At 41.0% G+C, this 17,546-nt stretch overlaps 1 protein-coding gene across 1 annotated transcript in view; it reads left to right on the top strand.

The window, feature by feature from the left end:
- Positions 1 to 17,546, top strand: part of DSCAM (DS cell adhesion molecule) — a 780,684-nt gene that overhangs the window by 457,159 nt on the left and 305,979 nt on the right. The window contains exon 6 of the mRNA XM_047708625.1: positions 9,597 to 9,743. Within this exon, the coding sequence (XP_047564581.1) occupies positions 9,597 to 9,743 (147 nt within the window). The remainder of the gene's footprint in view (positions 1 to 9,596; positions 9,744 to 17,546) is intronic.

Here is a 17,546-nt window from a genome sequence, read left to right on the forward strand (position 1 = left end):
AGCACAGCAGGGCCTGAAAATATGATGTCCTGTGTACTGAGCCAATTTTCGGGAAAAATCCAAAATAAGTAGGTCATCAGTATTCAAACGAGCATTTAATTCAACACTGAGTGAGGTGGGGGGAAACAGTAGGTAAGTAAGGCAAACACGGGGATTGACCTGCCCTGGAAAGGTTGCTGACATTGGGGGAGGCAGGGTTACACATGCAAACAGACTAGATTCAATACAATTAGGGGTAAAGCCCTGTGTTACCAAAGAAGGGCTGGCAGATCAGGAGATCCGCTACCCACTGCTGAGACATTGGGGTTGGATTGTTGGAGGGACGGTTTCAAAGATCAGGGTAAATATTGAAAGCCCCCTTATGCTTTTTGGTAGGCATCAATGTGATCAGATTGAAAACCAACCTTAACAAAAGGCCATCTTTTGACACATTTACTCCCAATATAAATATTATCCTGGATTTTTCTCCTTCCCCTCTGTCGTGTTGCTCAAATGAGTTTGGTCTACGCCTGCTGCGTCTGTATGCTCACCACCCACTGACACCTTCTTCAAAATAAATTTCAATAGCACAAGCAGTGCACTAATAGAGTCTTCCTTTAAGATACTCAAACACCCGAGACTATGAAATAAAACCTATAATTCTCCCTTCCCTTGCCCTAGTCTGCTGGTGACTTCAGAGGTGACTACAGCTGACATTTTGGTGGGTATCTTCTGACACCTTGCTCTCTGTTCATTTACACAGATTTATACACAGGCACACATCCATTGCCTTTCATACAGGACATTATGAAGGGTCCTCTACTCACTGTATTTGATGTCTTGCAAATCTTCACATGCAGTATGCAGCCTGCCTACATTTACCTTGTCGTCTATTTTATTTTTTTTTATTTTTATTATTTTAATTTAATTTAATTTAATTTTTTTCAGTGTTCCAAGACTCATTGTTACATATTGCATGGTGCACTGGGTGTTGTACCTTATTGTCTTTTAAAGGGCTGCGTAGTAGGATATACCAGAAGTTCATTTATTCACCCCTCGATTGGCATTTAGGTTTGTTTATGGTTTTTCACATTTGCACAGGCTGAGGTGTACCTCTTCTGCTTGCATTGGTGTGTGCACGTGTTTGAGTGTCTCCATAGGACAGACTCTTTGGAGGGTCAAGCTGGAGGGAACTGTATACAATTCCTATATTTGAAATAGGCCACTGGAGTGCCCACCAAAAACCAAGACATCCCCCATTTATGTTCCTACAGTACGTGTGCATTCCCCGTGCCCTGTGAAGACTACATATTATTGCATATTTTAATGTTTTCCTAATCTCCTGGATGAAAAGTTACATCTTGTTTTAATCCACGTTGACTTTTGTCAAGTTTTGGATAAATTCCATTCAGAAATCAATCAAAATACAATTAATTTCATTTGTGGATGGTGGACATTTTTGCAATATCAGGCTGTCTAATTCTGGGATTCATGCCTCTTCATTTACCCAAGTCTTACCACTATTTTGCCCTTTGGTAATGATTTGTAGCAATCTTTAAGCTCATTGTAGACATGCCTAGCTGTCTATAGCTAGATATTTAATATTTTTATTGACCTAGCCAATTGAGATACTTTATCATTGCATTTTATTGCAGATTACAACTATTTTAGAATGGCTTTCCCTAGCAGGCACTCAATGGATGTTCTTATTCAACATTGCAGTATTTTCTGGAAGGTAATATCTCTCCACTGTACAGAAGAAGACACAGAGACTCTTTCAGGTCACGTGTGAATTCTAGTTTGTGCTGATAGGGAGATGCAATGCTGATGTCTCTACCATCTTTTCTGGAAGTCCTCCCCACCTGGTTTTCAGAATCCCATGCCCTCCTGGGTTTCTGTCCCTCCTTTTTCTTGCTGTGTCTTGCTACCCCTTTTCCTCCACTCCTGACCTGGGGGGTTCCTGGGCATCAGTTCGCATCAAGGGCTTCTTGGAATGCAGAGTTTGATCCCCAAAGCTCTGTCTCCAGCCTGACTTTTGTCACACATCATAAGGAAGCATGCCTTCCCTATGAAAACAGACACCCTCCCCAGCTTCTTTGCCTGTCAGCACCATCACAATCCCGTTCATCCTTCAGACGGAGCACTTGGAACACTCTTCACCTAATCCAGTTCTGTTTATTCTTTGGCTTAAATGATTCTGGATGTGTCACTTATGTTCCACTATCCCTGTTCCTGTGCTTTGTGTCTTAGGACACAACCCAGAGCCGGGCTGTGAGCTCCCAGGCATGATACCAGGGCAACATGATGGTGGGGATACCAAAAGTTGTAGGAACATGGGCAAGTCACTTAATTTCTGTTCCTTACTGTTCTCATCTATAAAGTGGGAATAATAACGGTGCCTGTCTTGAGGAGTTGTCGTGAGAACCAAATGGATCAAAACACAGGATGTTCATACTAAGCAGGTAATACCTGTTAGCTCTGATTAGGATTACTGCCAAATCCTAGATGTCTCTGTCCAAATTTCCACTTGTTCTGACAACCACCACATTCGATTAGAGGTGCACCCTACTTCAGTATGACCTCATCTTAACTAATTACACCTATGATGAACCTATTTCCAAATAAGACCACGTATTTAGAATGTGGTCTTAATAAATAGAATGTGGTCTTGGAGGCTAGAACTTAACTCCTGAATTTTGGGAGATGGGAACCCACTTCAACCCATAACACCAGGTTAGAAGTCTTATCTCGAGGGCCTACTCCTCTCCCTTATATGCAGCTTTCAACATAATTTTCTTTGAAAATTCAAAGAATTTTAACCTGTCCAAGTTGTTTCTGTAGCTGCTTCTTCACACCTGTATCTAATTGTGGCTTGGCGTCCACCCATCACATCACACAACTGATCTACCTCAGAACCAAAGGAAGAGTTCAATTCCATTCTACTCTACATCTGAATTAAGAGAAGGCAATAAATCTATCTTTATCATAGATTTTAAATATATATAAATATGCATATATAAAAATATGTGTATATATATATATATATATATATATATATATATATATATAAATTTATCTGCTTCCACTTCTATTTTAGTTAATGCTAATTCAGCTTTCAAACCCCCCAAAATGTTAAGATATCCATTCAGAAGCTCATCTTGTTTCTGGCGCCGTATACTTAGAACTTAGCTTTCAATCTTCCTCTTATTTCTTGGAGACTGTTATGGAAAGTGCACGGGACAAAGCCCAGTTTCATTACACAGCCGGCTGTCACTTGGAGGTGGCAGGCACAGCTGATAAAAGTTTCATTGTGTTATGCTACCATTTGGCATCCTATTAGAAGAACCATCTGTTCTTTTAATTACTATTAACTCAGTTCAGATTGCAAAAGCAAAAAACCCCTAAGATATATTTCTGACTAAGTGAAAAATCAAATACATGTTTAAAATCTTCCTGAACATAGTATTGTCCCTATTGAAGAGCTTACAGCCCGGCTGCACGGGAAAAAGCCAAAGAGCATAATGAAAGAATAATTAACAGCAAAGTCTTAAAATATGCTCATTTTCATAAAGGAATATATTATAGTCGCTCCTAGAGGGGAAATAAATACGGTTTTTATGTATTATACATGAGGCAGTTACATGTTGAAACCTAAAAAGAGGTATTTCAGCTTGCTTTCTTTTTACCCAGACTTAAGAAAAGACACATTTGTATACAAGCAATGATGGACCATTTCAGCCGCCCACCTCCTGAACAAATATTTCCAGATAGCACAGCTAGGCACCGCTCTGAGTAATGGAGAAGAAAAATCAAGCAAGGCAAATCAAGTTTCTGCTATTCTGGTTGGAGGAGAGAGATGTTATGCCAATCTTAAACATACACGAGGCAACCTCATGTAGATGTAATAAAATCAAGCTCTGTGAGGATGAGTGACCCTGGGTACGTTCATGTGGGCTGGCATTGCTGGGAAGTTGATTTAGGAACTGAGGCTAGAAAGATAAGAAGGAGTCAGCCAGGTAGAGAGATGGGCTCAGGGTTCCTCAGATGGAGCGATTAAGAGGACAGGTTGGCTGGACTGTGGTGGCAAAGGGAGAGAGGGGGTGAATGGCTTTTGGAAATATGGTCAAAGCCTGAGCCATTGTAGGCCACCATGAATAATTCAGTCTAGTGGGATCCAGTGGACGGTAAATGATCTATCTGATCTACTGCGCTGAATGACCATGCCTGCTGGATGGGGAACAGGCTGAGAGGAGCAGTAGAAACAGAGTGAGACAAGCCTGGGACCTCCAGACCAGGGTGTGTAGCAGAGATGGGGAAGCGTACCATTCTGGATGTATCTTCGAAGGAGGAACAGAAGGACCTTGCGTTGGATGAGATACAAAGGGTGAGAAATGGTTACTTTGGAAAACTTCAGAATATCTGCCTTGTGTTTAGATACTGACAGATATGCAGGGAATATTCTTATTCAAATCACATGATGATGATTGTAGAGGAAGACCTCGGGTTTCCACGAATGTCCCAGCTCCTTGCAGGGAGGATGTCTGAGGATGGTGTTGGTACGGCCGTCCTCTGGCCCCAGCCACACCCTGGGATTTAGCAAGTTGCTCCACAGGCCTTGTTCAGTCCCTCCGCACCCTGCCAGTTCCCTGTTGTGTGATCCTGGCTCACGGGGGTTCGGGAAATATTTTGCTTCAAGTGGCAGGAATGTGATATAAAACTCAGCCGGGCTGTTTCCACTCAGATGCTTTTCCTGCTACATGAGGCTGCTTCAGATAAGTCAGCAAATACTTGAACAATTCAATACTGTGTCTGCAGGCTCTTCCCTGTCTGGCCCAGGCAGGCTGATGGCCCTGGGCAGCTTTGTGCTCATGCGGTTGGCGGACCACTGACCACGCCCAGTAGAACAGCAAAATAACACACATCATGCCTGCTTCTCTAGATACCCCACTTGATGCGTGACTACCTGAGACGACAGCCACACAGTAGTCTATGCTTCAACACCGGAACAAAGAGGAAGCTCTTCACCACCTGCCTTTCCTACATACACAAGCCCAAGTTTAAAGAGGCTAAATGTCTTGTCTGGAAAGTGACTTTGACAGGTTGGGGATTTGGAGCCAGTGGATTCTAAAACCCAGTTGTTGTGGTGGTTGTTGTTGCTGTTGTTTTAGTTACCTTTGTTTTTATTTTTTACTGTTTTTTAGTGTTGTGTTAAGTTTTAACTTTAATTCAAGCGTAGTTAACTTACAGTGTTATGTCATTTTTCAGGTGTACAGTAGTGATCCAACAATTCTGTACATCACTCAGTGCTCATCAGGACAGGTGCCCTCCGGAGCCCCCATCACCTACTTCCCCCATCCCCCCAACTTCCCTCTGCTGACCATCAGTTTATCCTCTGTAGTTAAGAGTCTGTGTCTTGTTATCTCTCTTTCTCGCTCTCTCTTTTTTTCCCTTTCCTCAATTTTTTTTTTTCTTAACAAATGAGTAAACCCAGCTCTTCCTTCCACAATGAGAAATCCTTACAGGCGGGTAAGCTTGTTCTACCTGGTACCAAGGAAAAGATCTTTTAACTTGATTCTTTACAAGAATGAGAAAAAAGAGGGCACCTGGGGGGCTCAGTGGCTTAAAGCCTCTGCCTTCAGCTCAGGTCATGATCTCAGGGCCCTGGGATTGAGGCCCGCATCGGGCTCTCTGCTCGGCGGGGAGCCTGCTGTCCACCCCCTGCCCCGCCCCGCCTGCCTCTCTGCCTACTTGTGATCTCTGTCTGTCAAATAAATAAATAAATAAATAATCCTAAAAAGAAAAAAATAATAAGAAAAAAGGGGTGCCTGGGTGGCTCAGTTGTTAAGCATCTGCCTTGGGCTCTGGTCATGATCCCAGTTTCCTGGAATCGAGCCCCGCATCGGGCTCCCTAGCTCCCTGTTCGGCAGGACGCCTGCTTCTCCCTCTCCCACTCCCCCTGCTTGTGCTCCCTCTCTTGCTGTGTCTCTCCCTGTCAAATAAATAAATAAAATCTTTTAAAAAAATGAATGAGAAAAAAATTAGCTGAGTACACTGAACAAGCAGATTAATGAAGGAGGCTTTAACACAGAAAGTTAATTATTTATGTTGGAGCCATCTGCAAGGACATAGGCAGGTTTGGTAATAATATAGTTTTCTTCCCTGGTATTAGCAGTTACCTTCAGCCAGGTGAGACAGGGTTTCCTGATCACACTTTAGCTTTTTCCCTTCCATATCATTTTCTCTCCTTGATGCCATGTCTCCTACCCTAAGACCAAAATCTCTTTAGGTCATAAGCCCCCGGAAGACAGAGGGTGTGTCTCATTCCTTTTTTGGATTCCCAGAGCCCAGGAGAGTGCTGGCCCACTAACTGGCATACCCTTCAACTCTGGATTTCCTAGCATCAGCTTCCATATGCTTCCTTCTGGACGTCTCTGATGCCTGCCTTCTGTAGCTCAGATCTTCAGCTACATGTAACTGGGCAAATGGGTGGCTAAGACTGCCGCTGTTTTAATTTCTGCTCTGATACTATTGCATAAAAAACTTGAAAAGGAAACAGGAAGAGCGTAGCTGCAGGACCTAAACCCTGAGTGTTCCTAGAATACTCTCAATTGTGCGGATGTTCCATTTTCTTTGCTAGCTTTATGTCTCCAGATAGAAATATCCCTGTAGCCCCTGTGAGGAGCTGGCTGACCTGGTCCTAAGCTGTGGGCTTGTTAGTGGCACTGGCGTACAAGCTCATATCAATAACGTTGGAGAACCACACCAACACTTCCTCGTGACTCACAGATTCTTAGTTTATGCAGTGCTCTAACAACTGTGCTGTGTCTGGTTTCCACCTCTCAGAGTACTGAATGTATCACCTTGTGGATGTGTTGATGGGGATATGGGCAGCAGAGAGAAGAACTCTTGGTTTGCTTGGTAGCAAAGGAAGGAGCAGATACACTGCTGAAAACAGAGCTGGGACTTCAACATCTGGGAACCATTTAGTGCATGTTGAGAAGCCAAGATAGCTTCTGAGACATCCCTGTAATAACTCAGCAGTGTAGCTCAATAATTGATATCCATAATGATGACCCAGAACCCCCAAAATCATTCACTATCATTCAGTTGACTGATCTGCCATATGTTTAACATGACACAAAGTATGCACTATGTTTGAGAAATGTTTTCATCTGAAGTGCTAACGGTTTTCCAAGGGAAATAAAATCACCTATAAAATTTTGGCTTTTTGCACAGTTGTATCTTACCAGACAGTTGTGAGTAGCAAAGGTATATGTGTGTGTGTGAGACAGAGACAGAGTTCGTGTGTGCTTTGATTACTAATATCCATATTTTGTATCTCAGTGTTTGCTTATTTTAACAGAGCTACATTCTTCAATCCCCGTTCAGGATGTGAACAAACCTTTTTTTCTATGTGTTACAAAAGGCTCCGATGATATAAGGCAGGAAATGGCACGTGGTGGCAAGTTAGGGAGCCATTAAGATGATTTCTTATCACCATGGAGACAAGACATCTGGTGCTCCAAAGACTCTGTGTCCTTGTTGATCCTGAAAATTCCACTGGGGGTTCAGACTAACCCAGACCCTGGGTCTTCAGGGCTCTCTCCTTGTCAAAGGCTTCTGTTCTCCATCTTTGTTTTGATTTAAAATGTTGGTCAATTTTGAAAAGGGTTTCAGTGGGAAATGAGGCACTAGACAGAGATGGTTTCAATGAGGTACAGTAGCTGGGACAATTCCTTCTTCCTATGAACCCCTCAGGAATATTTAAAACAAGTGAAGTTCAAGTTCTTCTGAAACAACATGTCTTAAGGGTCTTATTTGGCATACTAAGTGGTAAAAAAAAAAAAAAAGTGAGATGTTACAGGAGCAAGTAAGTGGTTAAATTAAATCGGCAGAGTAATGATCGTGTGCGGCTGCTTCCTCCCGGTGCATTTCCCAGCGCTTCTAAGCGAGCCGTACACAGAGCGCTGCCTGTCAATTCTAACGAAATACCCTGTGTGAGGAAGGTGCCAGGAATGACACACATGATCTTTTTGTTCCTCTTTACTGTCTATGGCTCAGTACTTTAAAAGAGGTGGTTATTAAAGCATCATGTAAGTTAGCAAAATATATTGAAAGAAAGAATGTTTCGATTATACACAGTATGTATTGGTAAGAAATGCTGGTTGTGGTGACATATGACAAGTGGCAAAAGGTATTTTTAGTTGCTTTCTCTTTGGGGGAGGATAAAGCGAAAATATCTAGGATATACAGGATTTGCTTTTCTAGTTATTCTAATATCTACCATATTTATAATATATCCTGAAATAACTAAAATGGTTTAAAAAGTGAATTTTTTACTTAAAGATTTTTGTACTTTTTTTTGTTAATTTACGTTCTTTAAAAAAGATTATTCTAGATTGGCATCTGTTTTGTTTTGTTTTGTTTTTCTTATTCATGCCCTTTTGAAGCCATTTTTATTTTATGTGAACAACTGGTTAAGGAATAAAGTGTAGTCTTTATAAACAACAACCAAGGGCTGTAGGAATTGTGTTCATAACTTAACTATTTGAGACCTAAAATTATCGAAGTCAAGATGCCTGGTAAGTTCTGACTCAAATAAAAAAAAAAAAGGAAGTTTCAAATGAACCTAAAAACAACAAACAATAAAATAAGGTGAATTATTGGTATATTAGCACTTACCAAAAGTCACAAAATTGCATTATCCCCCAACTAGAACTGTAGCAGGCAGAGAAATATTCTGTAAGAAAATCAGACAGCTTCAGAGAGTGGGATCCTGAGTCACTCCCCGTCTGGGTGCCACAGCTCGCTTCGGGGTTCATGCCTTTGCCTTCCTTTGGTTTATCATCAAATTATAATTGAACAGTAAAAACTGTCTTCAGATATTTACATTTTCAAAGGAAGAATTTTCTTCATCCTTCCTAGAGCAGCACTGGCATTTGGTCTCTTAGTGTGGACAGTTCTGCACGGGAAGACCAGCAAAGCCGTGCATCCCGGAGGGAAAGTGATGGTTGACGATTATCTGAGTCATGACTGAGAAACCACACAGGCCTCCAGAACACCACGATGGGGAGCTGGTCTTAGTCTCAGAATCGAGTGTTAAGTGTTGGTTGTTATTATGAGGCGGTAAGACAGTCCTTCCGGGAAGTTTGTGGATATTTCACTCCTTTCCAGCCTAACATATGTGAGTTTCATGGAAACATGTCAAACTGAGGTGAAAGTTCATGCTCGTGTGAGGTAGAAGTTCACTGAATGAGGTTAACAGTCCCTTGATTCGTCACGTTGTAAGAGAAGTAGTCACCAAGGAAAATCTGTTAAACTCACTGCACATCATTGTACGCCCGTCCTCCGCTCTGATGATCAAACATGACCTTAAAACTTCATTCATGAGATTAGGTTTTCTAATTATATATTTACCATGTAGGATACTTACTTGAAACTCCTACTTTAGGGTAATTGAAAAATTAAAATAGTTTGGACTCAGAGTAACTGACACACTCCCAGCATTAGCCTTTGCCTAGGCTTCCTTCAGGTGGGGAAGACGCACTGTCTCCGTTGGTGAGATTTGAGTTGCTTTCCTTCTGTTCTAATTGGGAGGTCCTTTTCTTCTGTTGCAGGATCTAGATTTCTCATCACATCCACGGGAGCCTTGTATATTAAAGATGTACAGAATGAAGATGGATTATATAACTACCGCTGTATCACGCGGCATAGATACACGGGGGAGACCCGGCAGAGTAACAGCGCTCGACTCTTTGTATCAGGTAAAAATCCCTCGAGACCGTGGTTACCATTTCTGTTCTTCCTTCGTCAGAGTCCTGACCCAAGTCAACCGAACTTGCAGAATTCATGACTCAAACAAAGACTTCTCTTTTTTCCTCAAAATATTTCAGCAACTGAAGCTATTTATTTTTTTTCTTTTTAAACAAATCCTAATATTATACAGTACCCATATAGGTATTCTAAGCAAAGCCATTTCAGGTTTTGTAAAATTCCACAGTCCTGAGACCGGATATGGCTTCTGCTTTGAGGAGAATGCCTCCTCGCCCTGTGTATTTGTGTCCTGTTCACCAGCACTGTGAGGCTTTCGGTGACACATAGCTCTGAGGGAGAAGAGCACGGGCGCAGAGAACATGGCTCTTGTTCCCCATATTATGTCTAACAATATTGGGGAAAAAACCCACATTGAAAGGTAAAGGGATAGTCACTCCCTCCTACTTCCGTCCAGAATTATTCTTAAGGGAGGAAAACCTGAAGGCTGTTGATTCTGCTCTGCTGGTACTATGTCAGTTTTGTGCCTTCCTTTCTAGCATTTATGCTTTGAGAAAATATCCACCTTTTGCATAATCTTCACCACTGGCTTGTTACCGGCCCATCTGTCAAACAAATAAGCAACCCCCTCACACAGTGATGTGCTAGCTCTTCATGGAGCCCAATTAGAATGTGAGATGTCCATCTCAGTCCTAGAAATCTGGTGCAAAATCTGGCCTTTGCCCTTGCAGCTTTAGGAGGTAAAACTGCTTTGTGACCTGAATATCTTTATCTTATTTGTAGTGATGCTTTGTGAGGGAGACAGGACAGAAAGCTGTTGACCGTTGGCATAATTAAAAACATTATTGCCCAAACACCTACTCACTGTGCTTTTGCTGGGCTCCTCATCAGCATTCACATCCTTAAAATAGCCAGAGTCCACCCGTGTTTCCAGGGGCTTTGCAAATACAGCTCAGAATCAAGAGATTTTTTTTTCTCTACACACAAAAATACTTTTTCTTTACCTCTTCTTTTTCATGCCAGTTGTTACTTTATCCCTTTATAGGTCTATGTTGTTGCTTCTGTTAAGGGCAAGAGTAGTCAGTGCAGTAAAATTATACCCCATTAAAAAAAAAAAAAAAGCCTGGAGGAAAAGAAGTAAGAATGTGAATGGCCTCTGTGATCTTTGTCTGTGTAGCTTTAATGACAGCTTAGTGTTCTACTTGTTCAGAATATCCTCGAAAAGATCTTGTGTGCAGTCAAGAGGAATGTCGTAACAGTATCAGGACAAGAAAGGGGAAGGGTTACGGAGTGGATCTGGGTACAAGATTAAATTGAATTTTAGCAAAAGAAGCAAAAAGCATCTCTCCATCCCCCAAAAATGAAATAAGTGATGGTATTTTGAGAGCCCATCTTTTTTTTTTTTTTTTAAGATTTTGTTTTATTTATTTGACAGACAGAGATCACAAGTAGGCAGAGAGGCAGGCAGAGAGAGAGGGAAGCAGGATCCCCGCTGAGCAGAGAGACCATTGTGGGACTCGATCCCAGGACCCTGGGATCATGACCTCATTGAAGACAGATGCTTAAATAACTGAGCCACTCAGGCATCCCTGAAAGCCCATCTTTCTTGAAAAAGAAACCTGAATAGAAAATCTAAAAAGAAGGAGAAAACTAGGGAAGAACAAAAGGGAGAGAAGGAGAGAGAGAGAGAACCCTGAAATGTGGACTTGTTTCTCTCTATTCTAAATTATTAAATACTAATTTTCAAATTTAAGTCTTAGGGTTGGAGAGGCAAATTTACTTTTCTTAATTCCAAGTTTTTGTTGTTGTTGTTTTTAATAGAATGTCTTACTAATGTTTTAAACATTGACAGCAGGACTCATGTGGAAGGGTGTGGGGTCCATGAGGTCACCCAGTGGGCATTTGTGATGGGAAGTGTGGAGCCTCAGGGCACAATTTCATGAAGGAATGTCTCATGCCAAGACATTGAGCATTTGGGGTTAGAGGTGTAGCTGTAGGGTCAACAGAGTCAAGGGCCATGGAAAGACTCTTGAGAGAGTCTGTCTATGTAGCACATGACTGTGAGGACCTTTTTTCACAGAAATGTTAATAATGTAGTTGAGGGAGGAAATTGTTACTGTTAGAAAATAGACCATCAACACTGAGTGCAGATGACTATTCTAGGAATCTAAACTTTGAAGGAAAAATAAAAATTAATCTTACTTTAGATTTACAAGCATTTAAAAATGCACACATGGGGACACCTGGGTGACTCAGTTGGTTAAGCAGCTGCCTTCGGCTCAGGTCATGATCCCAGCGTCCTGGGATCGAGTCCCACATCGGGTTCCTTGCTCGGCAGGGAGCCTGCTTCTCCCTCTGCCTCTGCCTGCCATTCTGTCTGCCTGTGCTCGCTCTCTCTCCCTCTCTCTCTCTGACAAATAAATAAATAAAATCTTAAAAAAAAAAAAAACAGTGATTATTTAAAAAAAAAAAATGCACACATGGGGTTGGGTCCTGTGGGGGCATGCTAGTGACAAGGTTTTTAATGCTCTTAAACTCCTCCTGAAATGAAAGCGGATCAAATACAATGGAAAAAGAGAAAACACAGGAACAAAGCCTCCTAGGAGCACTCAGTGGCACGTGGTCATGGGTCGGTGTGTGGACAGAGTGCTGACCACAGTAGGGGCATGCAGGAATGGCCACCATGTAGCAGAAGTGGGGGGGCACCAAACGGTTCCAAGCTGCTGGGACTCCGCACGGTCACAGAACTGCAGAATAGTCAACAGATACTCCTCTCCAAAGCAGAGAATCTGCCCTTGAGTGGCCCCTGGGGAAATGTATCTAGGAGCATTCACCACCCTCGGGTAGACCGACCTGAGTTCAGAGTGGAAGATGGTGTACAAACAGCCACGAGAGCAGTCAGATATGACCACATCGCTCAGTGGTGGCTCAGCTCCTCGAGGGTCTCTCAAGTGTCCAACAAATACTACTTTCAGGAGAACAAAGAGTTACCCCAAGGGAACTGCTGGCCTTAGGAGTCAAGTTGAGCCAGACTGGCTCGAGTGACTCAGCATTACTAAGGGTGACAGAGGCGGTTAGAAGCCCTGAGAGACCCTGGAGGAACCCCATCCTATAAAATACTATAATGGATAATGGGGTGGAGGGGGTGATCATGTTTATGCTACTCTTATTTGGAACCAAGACTTTCAGTGTAAGAGGAAAGATAAAAATACAAAATTTCTTAAAATGTTCAATAGAAATTATTAGTGCACACTTGCTGAATTCTTATGAATGGGTCCCCAAGGTCTTTACGTTGAAAAGGCCTGGAAGCAATGGGCAGTGGACAGCAGCAAGCACCTCTAATGTCTAGATCCTAGTGTCCTTCTAGTACTCCCCCTAAAGGGACTATGGCTCCTTGGAAGAGTGGTGGATTGTAATGTCTGGGACAGGAAACGTATAAATGGGCCTGAAACATTAATGGGGTCTTGCCAAAATGATACAGGGGACAACTTCTGAAGGGGTTCTCCTTGGCTGAGAGTTGATGAGTTGAATTTCAAAAATAATGATTGCATTTGATTGATAACCATAGAACATTTTAAAAACTTTTGATTTCGTTATGAATACACACACACGCACATATGCATATCCGTTCATTTTTATATACTTTGATACACACACATATCTATTTAATAACAATCAAAGCAATAATAAAATTCTCATTAACCTTCCTAGGGGAAACTAGGGCACCAACTCTTGATTTTGATACTTGGTAGGTTAAAGAGAACCGCAATTCTCTTTATCTTTCCTGTGGCTATTGTATTTCAAAATAACCAAAGAATCCTAGTTTAGGGAGGAAAGTTCTTATTTGTGGAATAATTACATCTACTGAGTGTGAAGGAGCTAAGACAATTAGAAAATCATTTCAACCCTTAATGAAATAAGTGATTCAGATAAACTTTTTCACCCGAACTTGTTGATCAATTCAGCGTCACCTAGTGCAAGAAAGCTTCATGTTGTATGCATGCAGAAAGAGAGGGAAGAGGCTGAGTTTGATCTAATTGCTCATGAGAGCTAAATTGCAGTTTATAAGAAATACTGCCAGAGGAACATGTTCAATGATACCATCAAGAAAGAAATTCAGACTGGAGGTTTCCTATACAACAACTCACCTGGCTTCTCCAACAAAGACATGAAAGAGAAAAGGGGGATCCTGCTTTGACTGAAAAGAGAATCGAGAGTCATTAACTGTTAACTGTACAACAAGGCTGATTTACTTAGCACAATTACAAATACTAATAATGTAATAATGATGTGTTCTTAGCTCATCAGGAAAAGTGAATATAGAATGGATACTAGATGGTATCAAGAGATTATTATAATTCTTGTATGTTACTGATATTGTGGTTTTAGTTATTTATTTATTCACTCATTCATTCTTATTTTATTTTATTTTATTTTTTCAGTGTTCCAAGATTCACTATGTATAACACCCATTGCTCCATGCAATACATGCCGTCCTTAATACCTGTCACCGAGCTCACCCATCCCTCCACTCCCCTGCCCTCTAAAACCTTCAGTTTGTTTCTCAGAGTCCACAGTCTCTTGTGGTTCCTCTCCCCCTCTGATTTCCTTTCCTTCAATTTTCCCTTCCTTCTCCTAATGTCCTCCATGTCATTCCTTATGCTCCACAAGTAAGTGAAACCATATGATAATTGACTTTCTCTGCTTGACTTATTTCATATTGCAGTTTTATAAGAAAACTTTTATTTTTGTTAGTGAAACATACTAATGATATAGTGATAAGATGACATAGGTTCTACAATTTGACTCAGTATGATAGCACCACAGGCAAAGACTATAAAGAATAAACAAATACATGATAAAAAAAAAAGTTTTTGATGCCTCTGTGTCTGGGTGATGAATATATGAAATGCATTATATTATTTTTCTACTCATATGTGAGTTTGCAAGTTTTTGTGATAGAAACTTATTTTTAAGTGTAGATAAACAGATTGAAGATGAGGGGATGAAAATTAAATACAGTGCTGTTTGGTTGTACTAATTTTGTACATGACCAAATTTTCCCCGTAGAGTCTGTCTCAAGCATTGCTTAAATTGTGTATTTAAAATAGAAAAGAAAAGTGCCACTCTTTTTTTTTTTTGCAAAGTAGCTTTATTGAAATTTAATTTACCATCCATGTTAATTATCCAAGTCAGTGATTTCAGTAAACATAGAAAATGGAGCAACCATCAATGTCATCCAAGTTTAGGACATTTGCACCACCCAGAAAACTCCCTGTGACTCATTTGAAGTCAATCCTAATTCCCATTTCTGGTCCCAGGTAACCACTAATTCACCGCCTGTCTCTACAGATGGGCACTTTCTGAATATTTCCTATATATCACATCTCACAACATGTGGCTTTGTATCAAGCTTCTTTCATTTAGCATAATCTTTCGTGGTTCATTTATGTTGTAAGATGTATCAGTAGTTCACCATTTTTGATTGCTGAATAATATTCCTTTGTATGTACACACACATCTCATTTATCCCTTCTCTAACTGATGGACATCAGGTTGTTTCCACTTATTGGCTATTATGTAAAATCCTGCCAGGAACATCTGTGAACAGGTCTTTGAGTCAACACGGTTTCACTTGTCTGGGATGGGTAACTAAGCAGCAGACTTCTGGGGCACTGTAGTAAAGTGAAGTTGAGCATTTTGAGAAATAGCCAAACTATTTCCAAAGTGGCTATACCACTTTACCTTTTTATCAATAGTGTATAGGGGACCCATTTCTTCTCCACTTCTTATGAGCACCGGTTCTTGTTTGTGTTTTTTATTAAAACTATCCTAGTGGGTGTGAAGTAGTATCTCATTATAGTTTTAATTGGCATTTCCCTGGTGGCTAATGACAGTGAGCATCTTTCCATGTGCTTATTAGTCATTTGTATATCTTCTTTGGTGATATATCTATTCAGATCTTTTATCTATTTTTTTAAAAAAAGATTTTATATATTTATTTGTCAGAGAGAGAGAGAGAGAGAACAAGCGGGTGGGGGGTGGCAGGCAGAGGGAGAAGCAGACTTCCCACTGAGCAGGGAGCCCAGTGAGGGACTCAATCCCAGGACTCCGGGATCATGACCTGAGCTGAAGGCAGATGCTTAACCAACTGAGCTCCCTGGGCATTCGTTCCATCTTTTGTCCAAATTTTGATTTTTTTTTCTTATCATAGAGATGTCAGAGTTATTTATATTTTTTGGAAAGAAGTCCTTTATCAGAAATATTATTTGCAAATATGTTCTCCCAGTAGGTTGCTCCTATTTTTTCCTTAGTGGTTTCTTGAAAAATGTCAAATATTTTCATTGTCATAAAGTATAATATATTGATTTTTTGCCACTTGTGTCTTTGGTGTCATATCTTAGAACTCTGCCAGACCCAAAGTCATAAAGACTTTTTCTTATCATTTCATCTGAAAGTTCTATAGTTTTAACTCACACACTTAAATCATGACCTGGTTCAAGTTAATTTTTGTAGGTGGTATGAGGTAAGGTTTCTAAAATCTTCTTTTTTATATGGATATTCAATTGTTCCATTCCTTCTATTAAAAAAAAGTCAGATTTACACAGCATTACTTTAAGCATATTTGAGAAATTTCTATCAACTATTAGTAGCAGAACAAAAATTTTAAGTGCAATCATTAGGTATTGCTTTTGTGTGACTCACATTAGAAGTCCGTACCTTTAAAAAAAATGGGCACCATTTGTTTCCTGGGTTGTAGACTTGTTCTACAAAATAAATAAATAAATAAATAGCCATGCCCACCAAAGGAGTGACACCTTCTTTGTTTCACCTTCTCTAGCACCAATGCTACTTCCCACTCTAGGCAAAGCAATAAATTTTGTAACCATGTGGTCCATAAGAAACTCACTTGCTCTTCAACACTTTCCAAAGTCTGTCTAAATTCCTTCAGGAGAAGATTGAAGCAATAAGGCCTCCACTGGCAAGGGCCCTGCACCTGCTGTTGTGGGTTTCTTAGGTCTGTAATCCCTCTGGAGCCCTGCACCCAGACATGTGAGTGAGAATAATAATGGGCTATAGAATTCTTCAGTTATAATGGACAATGGAAGTGCAGAAGAGTCCTAGAAAGGAGATTCTTAGAGTCTGTCATCATATCCCATGAGAACATTCACATTGTTCTCATATAGCACCAGGGAGGTGAGAACAGCAGCGGTATGTTGTGGATTTTATCTCCATTGGTCACCAAGGAAAGCTCCAGCAAATGCAGCTTCTGCTCAGTGGGATTGCCACTTTCACTCCGGTCTCCTGACTGCCCCCGGTGGCTAACTGTGGAATCACAGCACTTTAAGAGACCATTCCAGAAGGTTCTTTGATAGGATAGAGGAAATCCAGTCCTTTGCTTTTGGGTGTACTGTAGGCAGATCACAACAGCCATGGTGCTTTTCTAACCAAGACAAAGGTAAGAAGAGTTCAGGAGCCAGGAGCCCATATCTGTTCTGTATATCCGTATGGAAATCAGTGCTACCACTCGTGTGTGGTCTAGCACAAGTTCTTAACAGGAAGAGTAACAGAGAGGCTAAGGAAATGTTACTGACTTTTATGTTGGGCATCCAAAAGAGGACCTCTGTTTTTGCATTCTTCATAATATGCCCTGAGAACGTTGATTCCTCAAGGCAAGCTTGGTCATCCAGCTGCATGGTTTCCACTGACCCAGTTCTTGAGAACAGTTGGTACTTTTCTTCAACAGGCTCAAGAACCCAATACCAAGCAAACATCATTGGGGAGAACAGGTGAAT

The sequence above is a fragment of the Lutra lutra genome, chromosome 1 (assembly GCF_902655055.1).
Source record: "Lutra lutra chromosome 1, mLutLut1.2, whole genome shotgun sequence".
NCBI classification, from domain to species: Eukaryota; Metazoa; Chordata; class Mammalia; order Carnivora; family Mustelidae; genus Lutra; species Lutra lutra.